The 23,808-nt window shown below is 36.0% G+C and overlaps 3 protein-coding genes across 5 annotated transcripts; 2 read left to right on the top strand and 1 right to left on the bottom strand.

The window, feature by feature from the left end:
- The first annotated feature begins 8,002 nt into the window (after positions 1-8,002).
- Positions 8,003-13,015, top strand: LOC103326966 (serine/threonine-protein kinase D6PKL1-like). Of its 2 annotated transcripts, none has more exons than XM_008229233.2 (3): positions 8,003-8,342; positions 9,286-11,228; positions 11,961-13,015. In XM_008229233.2, the coding sequence occupies exons 2-3, from the start codon at positions 9,511-9,513 to the stop codon at positions 12,805-12,807; spliced, it is 2,565 nt and encodes an 854-aa protein (XP_008227455.2). In that variant the 5' UTR covers positions 8,003-8,342; positions 9,286-9,510; the 3' UTR covers positions 12,808-13,015. The 2 variants fall into 2 exon arrangements, with proteins under 2 accessions (XP_008227455.2, XP_088902719.1); XM_089046593.1 differs by having other exon boundaries at positions 8,005-8,342; positions 9,298-11,228.
- Positions 13,016-13,245: 230 nt separating this feature from the next.
- On the top strand, positions 13,246-15,611 carry LOC103326956 (protein-tyrosine phosphatase). Its single transcript, XM_008229221.3, has 5 exons — positions 13,246-13,791; positions 13,957-14,092; positions 14,261-14,328; positions 14,432-14,518; positions 15,240-15,611. The coding sequence occupies exons 1-5, from the start codon at positions 13,420-13,422 to the stop codon at positions 15,318-15,320; spliced, it is 744 nt and encodes a 247-aa protein (XP_008227443.2). The 5' UTR covers positions 13,246-13,419; the 3' UTR covers positions 15,321-15,611.
- Positions 15,612-16,804: 1,193 nt separating this feature from the next.
- LOC103326939 (alkaline/neutral invertase E, chloroplastic) lies at positions 16,805-23,808 on the bottom strand. 2 transcript variants are annotated; one of them, XM_008229209.3, is made up of 7 exons: positions 23,579-23,808; positions 22,422-23,272; positions 21,125-21,290; positions 20,777-20,988; positions 18,711-19,204; positions 18,584-18,632; positions 16,805-17,654 (listed from the first exon to the last, which is right to left on the bottom strand). In XM_008229209.3, exons 2-7 carry the CDS (start codon positions 23,139-23,141, stop codon positions 17,337-17,339), a joined length of 1,959 nt encoding a protein of 652 aa, XP_008227431.1. In that variant the 5' UTR covers positions 23,142-23,272; positions 23,579-23,808; the 3' UTR covers positions 16,805-17,336. The 2 variants fall into 2 exon arrangements, with proteins under 2 accessions (XP_008227431.1, XP_008227420.1); XM_008229198.3 differs by having other exon boundaries at positions 22,422-23,255.

Here is a 23,808-nt window from a genome sequence, read left to right as displayed (position 1 = left end):
AGTTCATTGACGAAAATACCCTTAAATTTAACTGAAACTTTAACGGAGTTAGACGTAGGTGGTGGATTGCAACACTTTACAAAGTTCAGGTGGTTAAAAATAAAAATTAAAAGTTCAGGTAGTAATGACGCACATGCCTGAAAGTTCATGTGGTATTTATGCAAATTTCTCTAGAATTTAAAATGATATATATATATATATATAAAGTAAAAGGCAGAAAATGATGAAACATTCAAAATACCAGAAAATGTCATTGGTTAATTCAAATATTAAGAATTGAAATTATTACTTAAATGAGGATAATATGGTAAATTCACTTTTTTCATATTAAAATAAAATTAGATAATATGTCCTATTTTTATGAAACACAACTACCCATTATTATTTTTAATTCTAAAATAAATTTAAATTTTTTTTATAAAAGCCTCTTGCAGGCGCGGAAGCGCGTGTGGAGAGGTTAGTTTAAAATGATGGAAATTAATGTTCTAAAATTTGTGAAGTTTTTGTTTGGCTAACAGGTTTTTTTTTTGTTGAAATATTAAGGTTTCATTTAGTTGTCAAAGGTTACAGACTTGAGCAAACAAATGTGGCCTCATCAAAACCTTGCCTTATAAAATATCATGGAAAAAAATCTAAGACGAAAGAAAAAGAGTGTCACACACTCCATAAAAGGCTACAAATAAAACTCAAAACAAAACCAAAATAATAACGTCAACTAGTAGAGACACATTGGCCTTAGAGGACCCCCTTCAAGCCAAGCGTTTGAAGACACACTACCTAGAGCAAACTTAGCATGACTACAATGAGACACAAACTAGGAACAAAGACAACAAGAAAATACAACTGGATCATATCCCATATTGAAATCAAGCATCACAACAACCTTTGGCTCCTTTTTCGTCATCGTTTGTTGACTGAAAGCATGGGCTCAAAAGCAAGAGATTATCAGAAATGGACTGGATAGGAACAAAGGCGTTTTGAACACTAGAAATCATCTCATGCAAAATGATCATCAAAAGGTTAGCTAGAGTCTTTGCACAAAAAGGGGGTCTTGAGCTCTAAAGAATTGTCTTAGAGCATGAAATGTGTAGGGGTTCCCAAGCCCCCGCACATTCCAATCCATTAGTTTCATTGAAATTGACGGGGTAGCCCTGCTAACCTTGTCTCTGTATCAATCTCCAATTGAATAGTGTTCAACTCTAATTGTTGTAGGTTCTCATCACCCTTTTGGGCTTTAGATACCGATTGGGTTGCTAGGGCCTGAGCCTTAGACTTAGCCTTAGCCTACCGTTTGGCTAACGGATTTAAACATGAAATTTAACATTTATCATATTAGAATGTTAGAAATGACGATTATTTAGATAAAATTTAAAGTTGGGATTTATGACCTCCAAATTCCATGTTTTTTCCTCTTGGAATTTCTAAATTTCTTTGTGTTTTTATCCAAACACAGAAATTGGTTTATTTGATATTTTTAGAAAATCTGACTTTTGTCAAAATCCCAAGTTTTTTTCCCTTATTCAAACACACCATAAGATTTTAAGGACGAACGCAATTTAAGTAATAAAATCATGTCGAAAAGGTTCTTTTTCGTTATTCAAGCGACGACCGTTTCACATGTGATTTTTCATTGTAGTCGTAGAGGAAATTTTCACTATAGGATTGCCTCATGGATCTTAGCTTTGTTAGTTGTTAGCCATGCATCTTTTTCCCTCTTCTAATAATGATGACAGGGCAGACATGATCAATAAACCTTTATAGAATTAGCAGCATTCAAAATTTCAAACCCCATAATTAATCCCACTTTATCCGTCAAAGAGGGGGTAAAATCATGCATAATGATGGTTAAAAACAATAAAGCTTCCACCAACTGAGAAAAAGAAAGCAAAGATGAACTTACCCTGTTTCTTTTCAGCCCATAAAGTTAATTGGGGTCTTCTTTGTTTGGCCACAATGTTGCCATTATCATTAGGATTAAGTTAATCGATCTAGGTCTTCTTTCTTTTACTAGAATGACAGGATGCATTTGGATTGGGGCTTCTGTCTCTCATGCTTTTACCGTTTTGCTTCACATGCCCTCTACTCTTTTTGAAAATGCCTAATAGTATCAGCCACTAATTAAGAACTCACCCACTCAAATCTCAAATCCCTTTTCTTAATTAATCGTTAAAAACTTCTAAACTTTTTCCTTTTTTTTTTTTTGTCTTAATTAATTTTAAGAGTAGTGCTGGTTCTTTAAATTTTTTTTTTTTTAAAACAACTGCTAAGAGTAGTGTTGTTGTTCCCCCCTTCTCATTTACCCATCCACCTTTAAATTATTTAGTTTCATTTCCTTTTCCTATAAAATAAAAAAAAAAAACTACTGGAAAGAACATACAAGACAGGTGTTTCAATAGTTTTTGACTTTTTGGAAATATTTTAGCTGATGTATTCATAAAAAGAAACCAGAAAGAAATGTAAGTGGTAAAATCTTGGTTTATTTTATAATTCATCATCAAGGAGCGGAATATTTCCGAGATGTTAATGAACAAGACGTACTTCTCATTGAAAAAATCGATAAAAAAAGAGTCAAAGTCTACAAAATCTTTCTTTGGTTTTTTTAGATTCAAGGGTATGAAGAACGGAAGAGGTGAAGAAAAGTAAATTACTGTTCTTTTTTATGAGATAAAAAAAATAGGTGGGCGAGTAAATAAGGATGGATGATGACAATATAGAAAAGATGAAATTGAATGAGATTTGACAACGCACATATATTTTTGAAAGAGGAGAAAGTGTTTTTCTTTTTATTAGGCGAATTAAGAGGGACATCTTCCAAACTCGAGAGCTTGGATTTTGAAATTTTTAAGGATGGATTTGAATTTGACATTAAAGTTTAAATTTTCTATATAAAAAAAAACATTATATTGTATATATTTGAAATAACTATAGGGCATGCATGGTTTGTAACTTTGGTGTGTAGTGTGTAGGGCATGAGTAATAATCAAGTGTTACCACACTCATGGGAAAGCTATAATAGTCGGACCGACTAGAAGAAATTTTTCATTTTTACAATCCTAAAATAGACATCTATTCAATTTAATTGGTCTTGTAACTTCAAAATAGGCCTATAAAATGGACTGTGGCTCGGGCCAACCCGACTCTAGGAGAGGTTAGCCTAGATCCTACTCAATTACGGGCTTTTTCGACCCTAAAGTTTGAACCAGTCGGTCAAGCATGCCCTATCTTAAACAGAAGCCTATTCCCTACCCAAAGGCCAAGAATTTTCGGGCTTATAAGCGGGCCAATGTGCCGAGCTTATATGGTCCTATGAAACAAGCCAATTATAATGAATTAAATGCAATCATAATGAATTACTAGGTTTTTCGGCTCTAAATGTTGGACGGGCTAGGCTAGGCCCACCTTATCTTAAATAGGCTAAGTCTAGGCCCTACCAAAAGCCCGTGAATTTTTGGGCTCAAGGGCCCGCCAATGCCATGAGCCGAGGTGGTATGATGTTGTGAATTTAGCCATGGGCACGCTTGTTATGCAGTTCAAACACCACCTCGAAAAACTCCTATTCATGTTAAATTTTATAGAACCACTGGGCATGCAAGAGATAGGAGAACAAAATTTGGCATTAGGTTTTCCAGACAATGAAATAGAGAGCCTTAAAAAATGTTGAAGGCGTAAAACTCGTTGTGGAGTTATCAAACCTTGGTATGTGGAACTACGGTTGCGAGTCCTTACTTAGTTAGGATTTTGGTTCCTTACTATGTTAGGGTTTTGTTTACTTACCTATTTGTCTAGTCTTATTATAATTGAGATTTGTTTCCTATTGTAATTTAGATTTATTTTCTATTGTAATTTAGATTTATTTAATATTTTATTTAGGATTATACTTCCTTATATAAATACCTCCATATTGGATAAGAATAAAAATATGAGCATATAACTGAATCCCTACTTTGTTTGACAACTAAAACATATGTAGTAGTTGCTTTAAGCCTAGTTATGCAGATAAATTTAAAGAATACAAATTTATAAATAAACCCAATCCTAGACATGTATTTATAAAAAAACTCAAACACTATTTAAACATAGAAACACACCCAAAATCAACCCTAAAATCAACAATTGTATATTTTTTGGGTGTGTTTATAAATGGGTTTTGAGTGTGTGTAATGATGGGTTTTGGGTGTGTTTATAAAGTGTTTTGTTTTTTTTTTTTATAATTTCAGCCCCCATTTTGGGTGTTTTAGTGAAACTCCCTTTAAAGAATTTAATACTTCTCTTAGTATAATACAGGAAAGATTGAAGATGCAACATGCGAGGAATATGCAAGCACAATTTCTTGAGATTAGTAAAGCGGACGACAAACAAGATGAACATGAAAATGGACCTATTGATGTATAGAAAATGCAACATGAAGCTGAACTAAAGGCATAGTAGGAAGATGAGTTGTGAGCATAACAGGACATGAATGTACAAGAATTTTCAAGAAGTAATAATTCATAGACAACAATGCATAACCAAATTAAAGAGAATGATGTGCAAGGATCTGCTCTAGGAGCTGTGTTTTGGTTGCTATTTGGTGCTATTATAGAAGTGGAGGACAATACTAGTATTTTTAAGTGCATCCGTGGGCATCACAAATACAATTTAGAATCCTTAGAACCATCTGTGTTAGGGATACAGTATGACAAGAAATTGCATCTCCCAAAAGAGGAACTAGAGAACTTTAGAATACAAATGGATAGTGGTGGACCTATTAAGGCGCATAAGGAGGTGCAGCTGCACCTCCCTCGTTGGAAAAATGATTGTAGATGCTTCAAATTGCCCATTTGCTCAACTGGTATACAAATTACCTTATTTCCATTTTCAACATTTTACAATGTAAATAAGGAAGTACCTCCCATTTGGATTCAAATAAAAATACTAGAAAATCAAATTCCCACCAAATCAAAATATGAAAAATCGGTTTTAGTGCAAAATACGATTTAGGCTAAAAATGATGGCTCATTAAGTCAATATATACTTCATACTAAAATTTCATAAAATCAAGTTTTCTTATTTGAAATGTAAGGAATAAAAGCCGCCAAAAATTATCTTGAGAAAATGATTATTCCGAAAAATCATTTTTCATACTTAGTCAATATTATACCTCCGCTAAAAAAATTTCTGGGTATGCTAGTGCAAATGGAGATGGGTGTGTAGTTCATCCATAACTAATTGAATGAAAGGGTAATTAATATTAGTTTATTCTATAAGTATATTATTGATTAATTTAATTATTGGGTTGGGCTGTGCTGCCCATGAACTTACAAATCATGGCCTGGACCTTATCCTTCATACGATAGACTAGGATCCGATAAATCCGCCTATAGTATCGGGTCGGGCCAACCTATAGCCCAAAAATAAGGCCGAGCTCGGGCTAGTCCATCAAGCTTGGGGCCTACTTCCAAATGGTGCAATTTAAAAATTGTTAAGAATTTATATTCAATCTATTTGTATAAATCAGATTGAATTGTTTCATGCGTACTCCATATTTCTAGACTGTATAACCCTATAAATAAAGGCTTGAAAAGCCTTACAGAAAAGTTATGGGTATAGGAGGAAATGGAATGATTTCCATTCCTGACTTCTCCTGCGTTTACTTGCAATCAGGAATTAAAAATAAGTGGGCCCCACCTCAAAATCCGTAATCACATTCCCTCAAAACTAGGAATCAGATCAACTAGGGGGAAGTAGTCGATACGATTCCCATTCCTGTTTTCTCTTAATAACTTCCAAAAATACCCTTATCACTTTACCATAATTCTAAAATTAATTTGGATTCTAATTCATGCAAATTAGTAAACAATAACAATGAGAATCAATCCCATTCCATAGCTAATTCCATATGTTTAGTAAACAGCTTAATGTGAATGATTCTTCTCATACCGATTCAGTAGTTCTCCGATTCCTAAATTCTCCGATTCCTTAGTTTCTGCATTACTGATACGTAAACATGCTAGTGTATCCATAAACTTTTCATGATATCAAGTTTTGAGATAATTAATTTTTCCCTCAATAAGTTTGTGATACAAATATTACATATTATTTTAAACACATGATATTTAAAGAGAGGATTTTTTTGAAAAAAAAATGATCAAACAACGATATTCATTGAAAAAAAACTTCAGCAATACATCAAAGTTGTGTACAAGACATGAATCTCAACATGTCTACAAAAGCAATAAACCAAAAAGGAAAACAACTCGAAAGGGAAAACTAAATCGAACAAAATCTGGGTAAGCAATGAAAAAAACCAAAAACAACAAAATTCAGCATAGCTCGTATCAAAATTCACATAACCCAAAACAAACAAAACCGTAAATTAAACTACAAGCCTAAATCATGACTAACACCACAGACTGAAGTCACCTTGCCATATAACGACCACATCTAATCAAGAAGAACCTATAGAACAAAGGCCATATACGGGGAAGAATCAACCTCCAATGATCCAACTATGCATACAAGCGAATAAGAGTCGCAAAATAGCAAACAAAAGTCATGATTTGACAAAGATGATGAGATATACATGGGCAAATTGCAACTAAGTCCTTCATATAGGGGTAGAAATAAAGTTAGAGAAAATAGAATAATTTAAAAAAATCTATATAAGTATGGATTGGATACACCCCCATAAGTAATCTTGTATTAAGCATTTGACTACAACTTCCAATATATTAGTATTGTAAGCTTACTAAGTTCATTATAGTATTGTCTGTATGTGCCAAATGGTGAGTATGCACTTAATAATTGTGCAATAATCGTTAGACAGAAAACGAAACTTCTATTTGAGTGGTAGAACACTTAGGGGGTGTATCCAATCCATACTTATAAAGACTTTTTTTAAGCGAGTGATTTTTATAGAGTTGACAAATTCTTAAATACTTTCATAGAGTTGATAAAAGTTATTAGTAAATTGACAAGACTTTTGCTATTAACAATTAGCCTTAAAAGTATGCAAAAGTCATCCATTTAATAAGCTTTTATAACACCAAAATTTTAAAGGGAGATTAACTATAAAACCCAATATAGGAGTCCAAATTATAAAAAAGCCCTATATGAAATGGACTTTAGAAACACAGTCAAAGCTCATTTACAACATAACAAAAAGGTTGTAACTTCTTTTAAATTACAAAACTGCCATTGATTTCTTAAAACAAACCTAACCCAAAAACCTCATAAAAAAGCCTAAACCACTTAATAGGGCATCAAAATAATTTAATAATTAAAATTAAATTCAATATGGCAATCTGTCATTTTTTAGGCCTTTTTTGGGTATGTTTATAGAAATTAAATGGTGTGGGGTTTATTTATAGTTTTAGTGCCAAGAATAGATATTTGACTAAATATCTCAATTTTAAATACTTTTAACTACTTTTTAAAGGTCACAATTAAATACCACTAACTTTTTAAATATTATTTAAAAGTCACAGTTGAATATCTTTTTAACTCTGCAAAAAAATCTTTAAAAATTAGAACTGGATACACCCCCTTAAGCTCACGTCCTAGCAAAAGTTAGATTATGTTGTTTTTTTTTCAAAAATCCGTGGGATAGGGGTTTTCAAAATTAGACAAAACCATACTATTAGACCAAAAATTAATTGGTGTTATATAATAATTGTTTCAAATAAAAAAATTATTGATTTAAAGAAAATATTACAACGTCAATATAATTTACATTTATTAATGAACTGAACTTTAGAGGTAAATACTTTTAATAGTTTGTGTTCCAGTGACATTTTCACGAGTCTAAATCTTATGAACAACAGTTGCCGAGTTTAAAAAAAAATAAAAGGTATCTCAGGTGTAGCAGAACTCCCGGGGGGGTTCCACAGAGGAGTCCTGTGTCCCACACTAATAGTAGCGAATCTATGTGTTCCTTGTGTACTGTATCCTTGTCAAGTCATGATGCGTACGGTGTGGAAAGATATATATAAACAGTGTTTTTCCGCCATTTGAAAATTGAGCTTAAACAAACAGTAAGCTGTCTCTCCTCTGCTTTCTCTCTCAACCTCTCACACCCTCACCCTCAGGGCACTTCTCGTGATTTCCATTTCTCTTTCTCCTCCGCTCTCTCTCTCTCTCTCTCTCTCTCTCTCATTCACTGCCCCTACTGCTCCTCTCGTGCCCTAACCCTCCCACCCACCCACCCACCCTTTAATTTCATTAACTCACCCAATAAAATCAAATATCAAAACAACAACAATAAAAATGGTCTCAAGTTCCAAACCCTAAATCCGTCACCTCCATCAACAGCAATACACAATCATCTTCCTCATTCTGCTTCCTCATAGGAGCTCATGTTCAAGGTATGGTTTATTTTTATTTGTATTTTATACTTGTTTTTTAATATAACTTTTTTGTATGATTTTGATTTACTGACAGTGAAGTATGATTCCCAATAATTTTGATAGTTGCGTGTGTTTTTTGAATTATTTGAAATGATGGGTTTTTATTTTATTTTTTATTTATAAATTTTCTCTTTCGAAAGATCTGAGTGTAAAAAAAAGGGCCTTTAATTTACACCAATCGTGCTTCATGTTCAAAAGTAGAGACAGGACATGGCTATCTTAGTCTAGGTCTGTTTCTGCGTGTATATTATGGTTGATTGATATTAAGGTTTGTGTTTATGTGTGTGGAAGATTGTTGTTTGCTTTCTGTTCTGAAGGTATTATCATTAAGTGACTTTGTCATTCTTCGTAGTTTCCAAAGTATGGGAGTTGCACTTAGTGACTTTTTTTTCTTTCTGTTAAGCGGTAACCGGCCAATTAATGTTGGGCACAGGTGAAATTCAATGTTGTTATCGTCAAAACTCTTGGGAATTCCAATCTTTGATTGTGTCATATGTCATACTTCTTGTGTATGAAGATCAAATTGGATTTTTTTTTTTTTTTTGTTTTTTGTTTTTTGGGTTTTATTCTTTTGGATCTTCCCTTAAAATTGAAGGAATCTTGAACACATTCGCCCATAGCCTAGTACACATTTCTCGTCGAGGACACCCCCCAAGGGCAGGGGATTTCGTGACATTTTGAAATAATAAAACTAAACAGAGGGTTTTGTACCTCTAATTAATTGGGGTTGGAGTGAGATCAGTGAAAATTTCGCTTTACCTTCTGATTTTACATTTGATCCTATATAAATTGCTTGTGTGGTATATTTATCCTAATTGTAGTATTGTGGAGATAAAGCATAGAAATATCTGCTACATTTAGAAAATGTAATTTGACAACTTTGATATAAACTGAAATGCAGCAATCATGGCAGGCCTTGGATGCTTCCTTTTGGACTTAGTAAAGGGTTATTAGTGGGCCATATAAGTCTGCACATCCTTATGGCTCTAGCAAATTTCAGAGGATTTGTGCCTCTGTTTCCTATTTCTGTGTTCCGATATCTTCACGTTGCTTTGTCAGAATTGGGTTAGTATGAATTTGCAGGGCTATTACTATCTTCTGCAGTATTTCATTTGATCCATCAAATATGAGTACAATGCGCCCTACATGTGAAATTGTGGAATCAAGAGACGAAGTAGATTCTCAGTCAAAAACGGACAAGAAAGGTGGAAAGCATTGCATGCTAAAATCAGGAAATAAATATTCCATAGAGGATGATATTAATCAGCTTTTTCAGGCCATTGACAGTAGAAATTCAGCTAGGATCTCAGGTCTGTCGAATGAGGCTAGCAAAGATGCTTTGCGGAAGAGTGCTATGAAAAGGCCAATGAGAGTTAGTTCATCAAATGCATCGGGTATTGGAATTTCAGAACCTGTGAGTTTGAAGCAAGCATTGAGAGGATTATGCATCTCTCAGGCATCAGAGATGGCTGCCATGAAGCGACTGTCGAGGCCAGGTCGTTCATCTGGGGTCTCAGAAGCAGGAACTATCAAAAGGTTGTACAGGGCAGTGGTAGATGAGGCCAATGGGTCTGGCCTTCCTATGAATCAAGTTAAAGGGAATTATGTAGAGGTCTCCCTTGTACCAGAAGCATCCAAAAATTCTGAGAAGAATCCTGGATCCATGCAATCAGAGCCACAGGTTCATCCTGCCACGACTTTGGCTGATGCACTGATGCCAGATGCTAGCTTGACTAGATTAGCACCACAAGATCAAATTTCTCCTTTTTCAACCGAAGTTAGAAGTGAGAAATTGAAGGGAGAAGATAGAAAACTGGAATCCACAGATTCTTCATCTAACTTTCATCATAGCAAGAAAGTTATGCAGATGGGTGCAGTTGCTTCTATTTCAACTGAGGTTCCACTTAATACTTCAAATTCTGACAAGGGGTTGCACTCTGCTGCTTCTCCATCCTGCTCCAGCACTGGTAGTAAGGTAAGCAAATCCTCTGCCAGTAGTTCACATTTAATCAAGCCGGTCCTCGGGAGCAAAAGCTTTGTTAAGAAAAACGTCAAGCAGGATTCAAGTTCTGGCTCCAGTAGTTCCACATCAGATAATCGGAAAGTTGATAATGATTTAGGCCCTAGTACTAGTAAGTTAAAGGACCAGACACACAACTGTACCCCAAAGCATGAAAGGGAAGGAAATGAGAAAGAATCTCTGGTGTCCAGCAGTACAAGTCTTAGCAAAGAAATGAATTCAGTTCTTGTTAATAGAGGTACAAGCAAACCAGATTTCCCTTCGAATTGCAGTAATAGAACTAAATCTATAGTGACGAAAGTCGATGAGAGGTCAAGATCAAGAGAAAAGGGGGATTTCTCACAAAGCTCAAAAAGTAGCATTGGTGACTATAGCAGCACTACAAGCACTAGTGAGGAAAGCAGTCTAAGTGGGTCTGGTCGTAGCGGCAAGAGGCCTCACATGTCAAGAGACTTGAGATGGGAAGCCATCCATCATGTTCAGAAGCAGCATGGAACCTTAGGTTTGAGGCACTTTAAGTTGCTTAGGAGGATTGGTTCGGGGGACATTGGGACTGTTTATCTTGCTGAGCTAACTGGAACAAATTGCGTATTTGCTTTGAAAGTGATGGACAACGAGTTTTTGGTTACCAGGAAGAAAATGATTAGGGCTCAAACAGAAAGAGAGATACTGGAAATACTGGATCATCCGTTTCTCCCTACGTTATATGCCCATTGTGTGTCAGAGAAGCTCTCATGTTTGGTTATGGAGTATTGTCCGGGTGGAGATTTGCATGTCCTGCGGCAAAAGCAACCCGGCAGGAGTTTCTGCGAACAAGCAGCCAGGTGCATTTTCTTCTTAAGGTCCAGTTTTAGTTAATTGTGCCTGTGCTTTTTTCTTTTTAAATTTTTTTAAGGTTTGCAAAATAATGCAAAATTTGACTATGATAAGATGCATGCATTTGACATTAGTATTTAGTAGGTTAAATCTTTGTTTTCTTCCTTGCTCTTCCATATCTGGGAAATTCATTTGATAGTTGTTTGATCCTAGTACTTGATCTATGTTATCTTCCTTTTTCTCATTGAGTTTCCATATTGACCAGTCAGAATAGATTAAAATATTTAAGGCAGATGTTATTTGTGCTTGATGGCACACTATGGCCATGTGCACACATGTTTGGTATGTCAAATAGATTATATTAATTCCCTGGGATTTAATCTTGGGATCTAATTTTAAATCCCACAGATTTTTAGATTTGCAGCGTTGGACTTATCATTTGTCTTAGTTTGACATACCTTAGCAAATTCATGGAGATTCTGGTGATTACTGTAGGAAGATTGTATCCTATGACTAGCCTCAAATGCTAGGGTTTTTTTAGTAGCTTGAGCTAACTTGGTAGAGCTAAGAAATGTCCTACCACTGTTTGTTTGACATTTTTATTTTCCGACTTTGTAGCTGTTTGACATTGTTTTCTTGGTTATTATTAAGTACATGATTGATTGTCGTCAACATAATTGTACTCCAGCACTTTAAATGTTCATTAAACTAATTCCAGCCATTTTATCCTGTATCTATAGGTTTTATGTCGCTGAAGTCCTCCTTGCCTTGGAGTATCTACACATGCTAGGAGTTGTGTATCGAGACTTGAAACCAGAAAATATCCTGGTCCGAGAAGATGGCCACATCATGCTCACAGATTTTGACTTGTCACTCAGATGTGCTGTCAATCCAACGCTGCTTAAATCATCGTCTCCTGTTTTGGAGAGCACAAAAAAGATGTCAAGCCCTTGCATTGAATCTAGCTGCATTGATCCTTTTTGCCTCCAACCATCCTGGCAAGTCTCATGCTTCACTCCCAGACTTCTATCTGCTGCTGCAAAATCTCGGAAAATAAAATCCGAGCTTGCTGCCCAGGTCAGCCCACTGCCACAGCTTGTAGTGGAGCCAACTAGTGCCCGATCCAACTCCTTTGTTGGAACCCATGAATACCTTGCTCCGGAGATCATCAAAGGAGAAGGTCATGGGAGTGCTGTTGATTGGTGGACATTTGGAATCTTCTTGTTCGAGCTGTTATATGGTAGGACACCCTTCAAGGGGTCAGGAAATGAGGACACATTGGCCAACGTTGTGTCAAAAAGTCTCAAGTTCCCAAATACCCCTATAGTGAGTTTTCATGCAAGAGATCTGATCAGAGGCCTGTTAATAAAGGACCCTGAAAATCGTTTAGGATCAGTGAAAGGGGCTGCAGAGATTAAGCAGCATCCTTTCTTTGAAGGCCTTAACTGGGCATTGATTCGGTGTGCAGTACCGCCCGAGCTTCCCAGGTGGTGTGATGTTGGATTTGGTGCACCCTCTGCTTCACAGAAACAGGAGGGCAAGGAGTTGGAGGGTATAGGAGAGCATATAGACTTTGAGCTGTTTTAGTTCTACTTTCATATGGGGAAGAAAGTTGAAATCTTCTTTTTCCGAAATTTCTCATCGGTTTTTTTTAACTGATAATATAGCTTATAGTGTAAATTAAATGTAACTCAAAAATACTGGTGGCTAGTTGTAGAGTATGATATATGGATACTGATACAGTAGCTGAGAGAAATGGAAATCGGATTAGCATTTTCCTTTTTTCTTTTTATCATATCACTCAGGGTGTGCTCATGTTTGCAGCTTCATCTTGTCCTATAAACGAGAAGTTATTGTGTGTTCGATACACCAATAACATGTTGATGTAGTGTATTCAATCCATTCATATTATAACACGTACCTTTAATACTTTCATTTTTTAGCCAAACGGCTCAAGAGGCCCACTTTCTCATGGCTCCAAAGATTTTCAATCCTTTTCTTCTTTCCCAGTTACATTTGTTTCGTGATGTGCATGTGCACAATTCAATACATCCATAAGCTTCTTCAAAATGTTTGTATGGTCTATATTTTTCTTTTTCTTCTTTTTTTCTTTTTTACGCTAAGCGTTTCTTTATTCTATGATATCTACCCAAGCTGAAACTCAACACATTTCCATAGTATTTTCTGTGTCCTAGGAGAATGAGGGTATTGCACAGTAGAGTAGCAACCCCTTCAAATTTACGATTTTGCCACTCCTCCAACCACCCCTCTCTAAAAACCCCATTTCTTCTTCATCTTCCCCAATTTCCATCCCTTCAAAAATCAATCTTTCGTTCACATTCCCTCAAATCGAGCACCTCTTTCTCATCTGGGTCTGTGACAAAAGCATCAATGGCGGCTTCTTCCCCATCCACGGAGGCAGAGACCAGGCCCTTCTCTGTTCTATTTGTGTGCCTGGGCAACATCTGCAGAAGCCCAGCTGCTGAAGGGGTCTTCAGGGACTTGGTGAAGAAAAGGGGTTTGGATTCCAAGTTCAAGATTGACTCTGCTGGAACCATTGATTACCATGAGGTAGGAGCTATTTTCAACCATAACCGCTGTTTTAGTTGCTGAAAAAAAACGTAGGAAGGTAAAGAAAATGGACGTCACAAACAAAGCCAGGCTGCAAATATTTCATTTTATTTTTTGTGTGAATTATAATTCCAAATTTCTGATTGTATTTATTGGTGTTAAAAGGGAAATCAAGCAGACCCAAGAATGAGGGCAGCCTCTAAAAGGCGTGGCATTGAGATAACTTCTTTATCTAGGCCAATCCGGCTGCCTGATTTTAGAGATTTCGATCTTATCCTTGCAATGGACAATCAGAACCGAGGTGGGTTCATTATACATGGAATATAAGAAACCATCAAATGCATTTTGTTTTTCTTGGAAATTTGGCTCAGCCCTTTATATGTTTTTATACTCAAATAGTCCTACATGTTTATAACTTTATATATGTGTGATGTGTTTTATTAACTTGTGGTGTTGATATTGGCTATAGATGATATAATAGAGGCGTTTAATAGGTGGAAATTTAGGGAACCTCTACCCGAGGATGCTCATAAAAAGGTTTGTACTTTGTATTTATTATTTAGTACTTAGAACGGGGATGCTACAATGTAGATTGATATGAATTTGATTATTTTGTCTTATGTTGTTATTGATCATGCAGGTTAGGTTAGTGTGTTCTTATTGTAAGAAACACGATGAAACTGAAGTACCGGACCCTTATTATGGTGGACCGCAAGGTTTTGAGAAGGTAATATATCAATACCTGTTAACCATTGTTCTTGATCTTATCATGGATGTATGTTTGATGCAATGGAAATCAAAGAGCATACATCTAAAGTGGCAGCAATTATCATAATGGTTTTATCTGTTGTGAAATGCATGTGAGGAATTTAGTGAAATTGTCAAGAATTACTTTGTCTAAAGTGGCAACCCTATTGCTAAAAGTTTTCTGTCAAACTTTGTTAAGCGTCTTGTACAAATTAAATTTACTAGAATACAATTGAGATAGAGCGGGTGGCTTTTTAGTTATTCAGCAAGACATCCCAAATTTTCGGATTTATGTCAATTAAACAGTAGGAAGATGATCCTCTCCTTTTTCTCCCACTCGTTTTCTCTCCTTTCTTCAAAATTCAAATCTCAGTTTAACTTTATTTAACTTAGAATCCAGTGGCTCATTTTTTCATAATATTGCTTAAAAGGGGAGAATTAGAGAACTCCCAGAAAGCCATAGGGAAAGGTAGAAAGAAAGTAAAACCCCAATCCGAAGCAGATCAGGTCACAGCCAAGAACTCAATAAAGAACAATCAATCATTGGATTCTGCTTATATTACTTTGAATAGAAGATACATGAAGAAACTGGTAGCAAACGGGGAGGAAAGGGAGAATTCGGCTGCGTAACTGGTATCGCATGCTAATTATTCAGGTACTTTTAGAGTTGATACTAATTATGAAACATCATGATATTGCAGGTTTTGGATTTACTTGAAGATGCATGTGAATCATTGTTGGACAGCATCTTGGCTGAGAACAAACACATTTTGGATTCCTGAACTCAATCCATTGCCGGTTTGGATTGATCAGCAAAATTGCCATTTTGCATAATGCTTGTTGCGTAAAGCAGCTTTTTGCTCGTGATCTGAAGCCGTTACATAAGATCGATATTGCCATTTGTAAGTGAACGGTAGCTTCAAATTGAATTTATTGCTACCTTCGCTGGGTCATTGTAAAAATTGGTGTATAACTTGATTTAATCATGCAACTGGAATATCACTGTCAATTTTTGAGTCGAGTAGTTTAACCCGACAAAAAAAGAAATGAAAAGTTACTCTATTACTAGTTTATCTATGGAATATCACTGTCAATTTTTGAGTCGAGTAGTTTAACCCGACAAAAAAAGAAATGAAAAGTTACTCTATTACTAGTTTATCTATGTCTGACTCTCTCTCTCTCTCTCTCTTGTGGTGCTAATTATTGGACTATGTTTTTTGTTATCCTTTTTACATTTATTGTTTAACTTAAACTGAATCAGATGCATCAGCTATATCTTCTATCCAACCTTTTTAGGGCGTGTTATACTTCCCATGCAAGTCTTTTGCTTCCGTTCTTGTTACCTCATGTTGAAGCAATAAATTGGGAACAACTGTCTCTCGTTGTTCCAAAATGTTAGCACTTCTGTTCTCCCATTAGGGCTTGTACTCTAGCATTGTGTAAGATTGATTTGTTCCTAAGTGGCATTCTTACATTGTACTACCATCTAAGTTGGGAAAGAAAACTGGGATATTAGGCATTTTCCTTTTCGTCAGTTTGTTTCTAATGTTTAGGGTTCAGTTGCTTGCCACGTTGGTCATGCTATGATGGCTTAAGTTTGCTTTCTTTGCTATCTGGTAGGCATTGGTTTGTCAACAGGAACCTTTAACTCGACGTTTCCTCTCTTGGCGTTGGACTTCCTTGTTTCTTGCTCATCCCTCTAGCTGTTAGCTTCCTTTAATTCTGCTCATGCTACCCTCTGTATATTTACTGTAGTCAACCACTGTTTCCATTAGCCCCAAAACAAAACAAAACAAAAAAACAAAAACCAATGTTTCCATCAAGGGTTTCTAATAATCAACATTTTCATCTAACCAATCTTTGGATCCATCAGAAGGCACACTAAACAAGATGAATTCAAGGGAATATTGGATATTACTTGACCACAAGATCATCATTTTTACAACTCTTCCCATTATGAAAACTAAAATTTTGTTCACAAAAATGGCCGTTTATAGCTACTGTACAATGATACTGATATGACTTCGTCTGTTGCAGTCAAGGATGAAAATATCGGCGACACAAATATTATCAGGCCTTCAATTTACAGATATTTCGGGGGATATATCGATGTCGTTTTAGGTATCGGGAAAAATTGACAAAAAAGACAGATAATGGCTTAAAAACAAGGAACTTTGAATTGAAACTTTCATAGATGTTAAGCACATTATCAATGAATGTATTGAACTAATAAAATTCAAAACATACTAAGTATAAGATATGCATATGATGAAATGTACATGTATATATAATGCGCGATGAAAATCCTGAAGATAAATACAATTAAACTTAACACAACAAAGACAACATTATTCAAACATAACCCAACATTATATTACAAGAATCAGACTTAATGATAAAGGAAATGAGAGATAGAAGATTAGGTGAAAAATAAAATCAAACACACAAGAAACCGACCAACCAAAGAGAGGAGAGGAAGAGCTAAAGATAGCCGAAATGATTGAGGAGAGAAGAAAGGAGAAGCTACTATGTATTAGAGCTTGGTTTTTGATATTGATTCAAGGACCTATGATTACTTTCAAAACTGAAGACAAATTTCTGGGAAGAAATAGGCTTACCCCCTTGTATCTGTATCTACACCTGAAAAAAGGGATATATAGGGATATCGGCCGACATTTTCATCCTTGGTTGCAGTTGAACTAATCCTAAACCTCTGTCCCACACTTCACTTCATTCGCGGCTGCATGGTTCACTTCAGAAATGTTTGCGTTGAATTCTCCACCAGATCCCTCTCTGCTTCAAACTAAAATTTGTTTTTTCCAACCACGTTTCCTCCTTGGACTGGAACTTATCATGCATGAAAATATATTTGCAAGCTCTGAATCCTCTTCATTCACAAGGTTCTTTGCTGCACTTGGGTTGGCGAGGAGGAGCTTTGCTACAAGGTATCCGGCAGCTGACCAAGTTTGAAACAGCTGTGCCTGTTTTCCAATAAATCTTGCTCTCTTAGTGTCATAATATTCAGGCCAATTGTCAAGAGATATGCGCTTCTCAGCAAGCTCGACCGCCTTTGCTGCAATTTCTGGTCTGTTAAGCTTTATGCATGCCACAGTAAGCTGAAACAAGCCCCATATTGATGTTAACAACATAAATAATCAGTCACTGCTAGATGCTTGTGGAAATTAACAGGGAACTTTTGCATTCCCTTCAACAAAAGCAAGGATTCTTATGGTTATCTGGCTTTATGGTCAACACAAATGGGGATTCTGCATAAGCATAATAAGATTTAACAAATTGGGCTACACAGTATACATTCCATGCGTTTCATGGTGAATCTGAACAATTTCATATTTTAGAAAGAAAAATATAGTGGCTCCAAATTTTATTTTTTGTATTTTCCCCTAATAAGTGATTCCTCCTTGTAAGTTGGCGCACTAGCCAAATGGTAGCATTGAAAACCTGGTTTGCTTGTAGGACATCATATCTTGGAGAGTGCAAGTACAAAAAATAAGATGTCTCCAATGGGTTCTCTAAATCAGCTCCTAAGTTAAAATTTGGAGAGAAGTTAAAAAAATTCGAATCCAATTATACTCCCTATCCAGCTCATGAAATAACAAGACTTGTAGGAGCTCCTAAATCAAAGGAGAGAGAAATGGTCTTCCAATGGCTCCTCATCATTAATGATGATTATTTTAATATTATTTTAAATAACACTTTATTTCTAGCGATTCTGAGTCATTATAACTCCCTATATTAAGGAATGTGATTGGAGTAGAAATTTTATAAAGAGCTCCTAAAATAAGTTTATAGTCCTAAGGAGTATGATTGGAAATGCTCTTACATGATGGCATGATATCTGTCGAAAACAAAAGCCGTATGAGGTAATACAGATACTAAACTGGTACAAACTTTTGACCCAAAAAAAAAAAAAAAAAACACTGGCATAGAGCAGGCATAATCGGGAGTTAAAAATCCAGCAGTGCAAAGCAAGATCAAGGGCAACAGGGGAAAAAAGTTTTCACTCAAACCCAAATAAAAAACTTACCTGCCAGAGCAATGTTGGCCAAGAACCTCCATTATGGTAAGACCAGGGACTACAACATAAAATCAAGTAAAGGAGGGGTTAGGAACCAGGATAGAAGAAATTTCAAAAGTCAAGGTAGAGGCATTACGTGTTTTTGGGATCGCTGCCTGTGATGATTTGCCATTCCTGGCCTTCAAGAGCAGGATAACATATTTTAAACGGCATATCTGCCACTAATTCATCCCATTTTGCTTCAATAAGATCCAATATAGCATGTGACTGATCCAATGTTGCAAGACTACTTACAATAGACCATAAGTTTCCAAGAGAAAAGAAACGAAAGTCCATGTGAGCAGGCTGCAGGTTGCCAATTAAGTACCCACCTGTACTTGGCATAAATCCCACCAGCCAGGATGGAATCTGATCGGGGTAGATATTGAACTTATTAACAGCATCATATGAGTATTCCTCTGTCTGGTATCGGTAAATTTCATTGAGTTTTCTCATATCAATCCAGTAATATTCCCTGATATGGAATGATAATGCAACCAGACGATTATTTAGTGCTCGCATAAGGTCAGCTGATGCATCCTCTGGAGCAAGCATCTCACGTGCACAAAGAAGTGCTGAGTAGAACAGTGCCTACAAGGACATGCAACAGTGACATGCGACATTATATAAATACAGCCACAAAGTTTGTAAACTTAAAGATGCATGTCAACAAACATGGGTCAGAATCAGATTCTATACCCGAATAAAATCTTCCTCTCTGCCTAAACCCTAAGAGCATCTACAATCATGCTCCCTATTTTTTAGTTAAAATTTAGCTAAAAACACACAAGTTATTTTAGGAGCTCTCTATAAAATTTGAATTCCAATCATACTCCATAGTTTAGAGAGTAATAGATACTATAATTATTTTTTAATTCAATAAATTAGTCCATCTCTATACCCAAAAAAAAAAAGTTTGTATTAATTAAAAGTATAAAATATGCATAAAACAAAGCAACATTAAATTATAGGAAGCCACTAGGAGTCATTTCTCTCTCCTCAGATTTAGGAGCTCCTAGAGGTCTCTATATTTTAGGAGGTGGATAGAGAGCATGGTTGGAGTTGTATTTTTCCAATTCCTCCCTAAAATTTGTCTAAGGAGGTGGGTTAGGGAGCCCATTGTGGATGCTCCAAGGCTCATTTGCTAGGGAGGACTAAAGTAGACTAGCAAAATGCCTACATTTCATGTGCATTCAAGGCATAATGTGGATATTGTTGTCTAACTTGGAGGATTAAGGAGGACTATTCATAAGAGGTTGATGACTAAAACTTATCCCTCCTAATCCCACCATTTCAAGGGCATTAGGGGGATAAGTTTTAGACATCAACCTCTTATAGACAGTCCTCCTTAATCCTCCAAGTTAGCCAACAATATCCATATTATGCCTTGAATGCACATGAAATGTAGGCATTTTGCTAGTCTACTCTAGTCCTCCCTATCAAACAAGCACTAAGTCCTCTAAATAACTGCAACGACCAGTGTGAGAATAGGTGATGTAATCAACAAACGATGTTTTGAAACCTACTCTGGCAATTGCAATGGTAATACAATGATCTCCATTATCATCTTATGCAGCAATATGTATACCCGAAGCTATTGCTTTTCCAAATTGTTTGAAATCCATTATTGCATACCATTATGATAATCATATAACTACATCCACTTATTTACTTAATTATTCTTATTTTTTGGTCAGAACTACATCCATTTATTTGATATTGCATCCCGAGGTTGTAACAGACAACGCTTATGGGGAAACTTGAAAGTAATTTCTGTGACTTTGGAAATAATTCTCCTTATGATTAGACCAGTAAATAAATTTATTAGTTTACAGGAAATGAAAATTTAAGCGTCTCTGATAATTCCAGAATATCCTTAATGTTAGGGGCCAAATGCAGAAGGCATGCAGATGCGACAAGCCCAAAGCAAAGCATGCTAACTTTTTTACAAATGGAGAAACAAAATAGAGAGAAGATAGGGAAGCACCCTGTTACCCCAATGAATAGCAAAGTTGTAGTAGGGATGTAAAACAAATAGGAATTACTCTAACAGTATTGACAAGAAATAAGCAAAAAAGGAGGAGTTCTAATAAAACTCCATGTACACAAGAAGATAAAAGAATTTATTTAAAAGGCACTCATAAAAATAAAATGAATACTTACCTGAATCTCCAAAGGATGGCCATGAATTCCCATGCGGCGATCAATCATGCATGAACCATCTGTGACCAGTAATGTTGGAAACATATCAAAACCATCAGCAAGACACAGCTTCAAAATCATTTTTATCCCTGTTTGCACATCAACTCGTTCCTGGACTGAAAGATCTCCAGAGCATTTTCCATATGCCCGTAACAATATAATCCACCATAACCCTGACAGAAAGATCAAAATCCGTCGAATCATTGACCATTGTGAGAGACTTGAATTATGAAATATTAAAATGTTAATACCTCCATAACCGGAAATATATTTTGAAAGAGAAATTATAAAATACAATGAGCTACCTACCAGAGTCAACAGGGGCAACACGACCAATAGCAGCTTCACCGAAGTCCGGATCCAAAACATCTTCAGTTGCAAAATCATCACCATCGAGTGGGACAGTGCGAACCTTAAAACTGGCAGGCATTAGTCCTTGACCAGGACTATAACAATCCATGGTTTTCTCCCAGCTCTGTAATAAAAAGGAGGGAGATTCACTAGAAGAACAGAAACAAATTAAACTTAAAAAGCAGTGTGATTTACTAGAATGGAAATTGTCAGAAACAAATTAAGCTAAAAGGGAGTGCAATTCACTAGAATGACAGAAACAAATTAAACTAAGTACAATGAAAGCCAACATGTGTAACAGAATTCATGTTGTGAAGGGAGATTGCATATAACGGGCCCCTCTTTAAGCATGAAATGTTATTAGTATGTGTTTTTTTTTTCTTTTCCAGATATTGTAACAATATGTTAGAAGTCAAAGCATATATAAATGGACAAAACATCTGGTGTGCAGACTTTAAATAAATTCATTGTTATGGGAAAAATAATGAAAAATTTAAAGTGGATACAACAACTAGGTTAAGACATAATATTAATGCCTATGTTAGTTTATTTACAGGAAATAAGGAAAAGAGGAAGACTTCATCAGCTATGCCAGTTTTTAGAAAAGAATAAACCTCCATTGTGATAGCCAATTCTATTTGTGTGTGGGTTGTGCTAGTGTGCTGAGTCCTATATTGTAGTGGACTGAGTCCCACATTGGTTGTCTATTTGGGTGAATTGAAATTTGGAACCATGTAAAGCGATTATAAAGAGCTTCATAGGTGACTAGTTTTTTGGGATCTCTTGTAGATATGGTGAGTCTTACCACTCCATGGGTTCGAAAACATTGCAACATAACAAAATTGGGCTCTGATAAGGATGTCAGGTTTCGATTGTAGGCCATGACAAGTACGTTAGGGATATTATGACAGCCAACTCTGTGTGTGCAAGTGCGTGCTGAGTCTCATATTGGTTGTGTTTTGGGTCCATTTAGACCATATCAAGTGATTATGACAAACTCCAATAATGACCAACCCATTTGAAGTCTTGTGTCGATGTAGGGAGCGAGTCCCTAAGTCATAACATCCACATTGGAAACTAATCTTAAATATTACACAACCACACATGCATAGATGAATCAACTGATTGAAAATGGAACAAAACCACCGACCGCATGAAATCAAATAATTAAACATGAAAATCAGGTGAACTTAAGTCAAAAGTAAGCAACAGTTAGTAATGATGGATTTGATACTCAAGGAAGAGAATACTTTACCTGCAACTGAAGGGTATGAAGAATGAAATTCCGCACAATATCATACTCCCCTTTTAAAAGGAAAGCTATCCCAGTAGGTATGAAGTCACGAATAAAGACCTGATCATAGTTCAGAGTACTAGTAGAGTTTGGATTATTAGCAGCAATGGTTCCAATAGGATTATTACAATAATAGACCACGGAGTTCTTCAGTAATTTCCATGCTTCATCCTCAATCGAATTGGTCCTAACCTTCTGTGTAGAAGCTTTATGTTTTCCAGCTGTAGCCGGCTTACCGTTTGATCCAAAACCTCCCTCTTCATGTTTCAGTTGTTGATCCACCTCAAATTCATTAATACCTGGACTAGTTATGCCATTAGGAGGAATCGATGTTGCTTTATCTGAGTCGTCTACTAGCAAGTCCCTATGCTGATCTTCTGCAGTTGCCCCAGTAAGCCTTTCTGCCCTTTGACATTTGCAACTCATCGAATTCGACCTACTAACATAATTTTTTCCATGAAAAACACTGTTTCTAGCCTGGAACGCACATATTCTCCAGCGGTCCTGTGAAATTCTCGAATGTTTATGCACTTGGGCACACACTGAACTTCTTTTCCGTGTATTATTTACACCAGACTGAACTGAGATTACTCCATTTACATTGCTTAAAGATAGATCAAAACAGCCAAGGCGAGGTAATGGCCCAGATAGTACTTGTCGAACAGCTTCCGAAGTAGCCATTAGGACGTTGCAGACGATTAATTACTCCAAAAACCTTTTATTTAATACCTCTGACGATGAAATCCCCACTAAGTACTTGATATTCAATTCCTTTTCTTGTCTTGACTTAGGCTCCTACATCAATACATAAGCTGAAACTCACTCATGAACCACTGAAATGAACGTGCTCAATAATTCTAATTCAATCTGCTTCACCTAAAAATTTCTACAAATATATATGTTCTACAAAAGGTTGTACAAACTTGTGCATAATCAAACGCAGAAAATATAAAATTTTGACAATACCAACAGTTCATGCATAACCCTGTTTATAAAAATTAGGCTTCTTAGCAAAAATATATAGACTGACTGATGAGGAAAAAGAAAGTAAACTTCTTGGCAAAAACAAGAATTTGGATTGTTGAATTCCATATATTTCTTCTGTTTTCCCATCTTACCTCAGAAACCAAACACCAAAAGAGAGCAGACTTTGTCGAGCTTCTCACCACAGCGACGGTCATACGCAGCGAAACGATAACTTCTTCACTCTTCCAGAAAAAAAGAGGAAGGTATATATACTTCGGATTTGTCAATATGCAAAGATATGTTTTGGTAAAATAATGTTGCAAGATATTTTCTTTCTTTTTCCGTTTTCTTTTTTCTCGCTTTCCAAACGAAGAGACACTGA

This window comes from Prunus mume, linkage group LG1 (assembly GCF_029339155.1).
Source record: "Prunus mume cultivar Tortuosa linkage group LG1, ASM2933915v1, whole genome shotgun sequence".
Classification (NCBI taxonomy): domain Eukaryota; kingdom Viridiplantae; phylum Streptophyta; class Magnoliopsida; order Rosales; family Rosaceae; genus Prunus; species Prunus mume.
This window is presented reverse-complemented; position numbering and strand designations above follow the sequence as displayed.

Coding starts and splice junctions, on each gene's coding strand:
- LOC103326966 (XM_008229233.2), top strand. CDS start 9,511: ATGAGTACAATGCGCCCTACATGTGAAATTGTGGAATCAAGAGACGAA. Junction 11,229..11,960: donor TTCTGCGAACAAGCAGCCAG/GTGCATTTTCTT, acceptor CTGTATCTATAG/GTTTTATGTCGCTGAAGTCC.
- LOC103326956 (XM_008229221.3), top strand. CDS start 13,420: ATGAGGGTATTGCACAGTAGAGTAGCAACCCCTTCAAATTTACGATTT. Junction 13,792..13,956: donor GAACCATTGATTACCATGAG/GTAGGAGCTATT, acceptor TGGTGTTAAAAG/GGAAATCAAGCAGACCCAAG. Junction 14,093..14,260: donor AATGGACAATCAGAACCGAG/GTGGGTTCATTA, acceptor TATTGGCTATAG/ATGATATAATAGAGGCGTTT.
- LOC103326939 (XM_008229209.3), bottom strand. CDS start 23,141: ATGGCTACTTCGGAAGCTGTTCGACAAGTACTATCTGGGCCATTACCT. Junction 19,205..20,776: donor GCCATCCTTTGGAGATTCAG/GTAAGTATTCAT, acceptor ATGTCCTTGTAG/GCACTGTTCTACTCAGCACT. Junction 18,633..18,710: donor GGCAGCGATCCCAAAAACAC/GTAATGCCTCTA, acceptor TTTATGTTGTAG/TCCCTGGTCTTACCATAATG.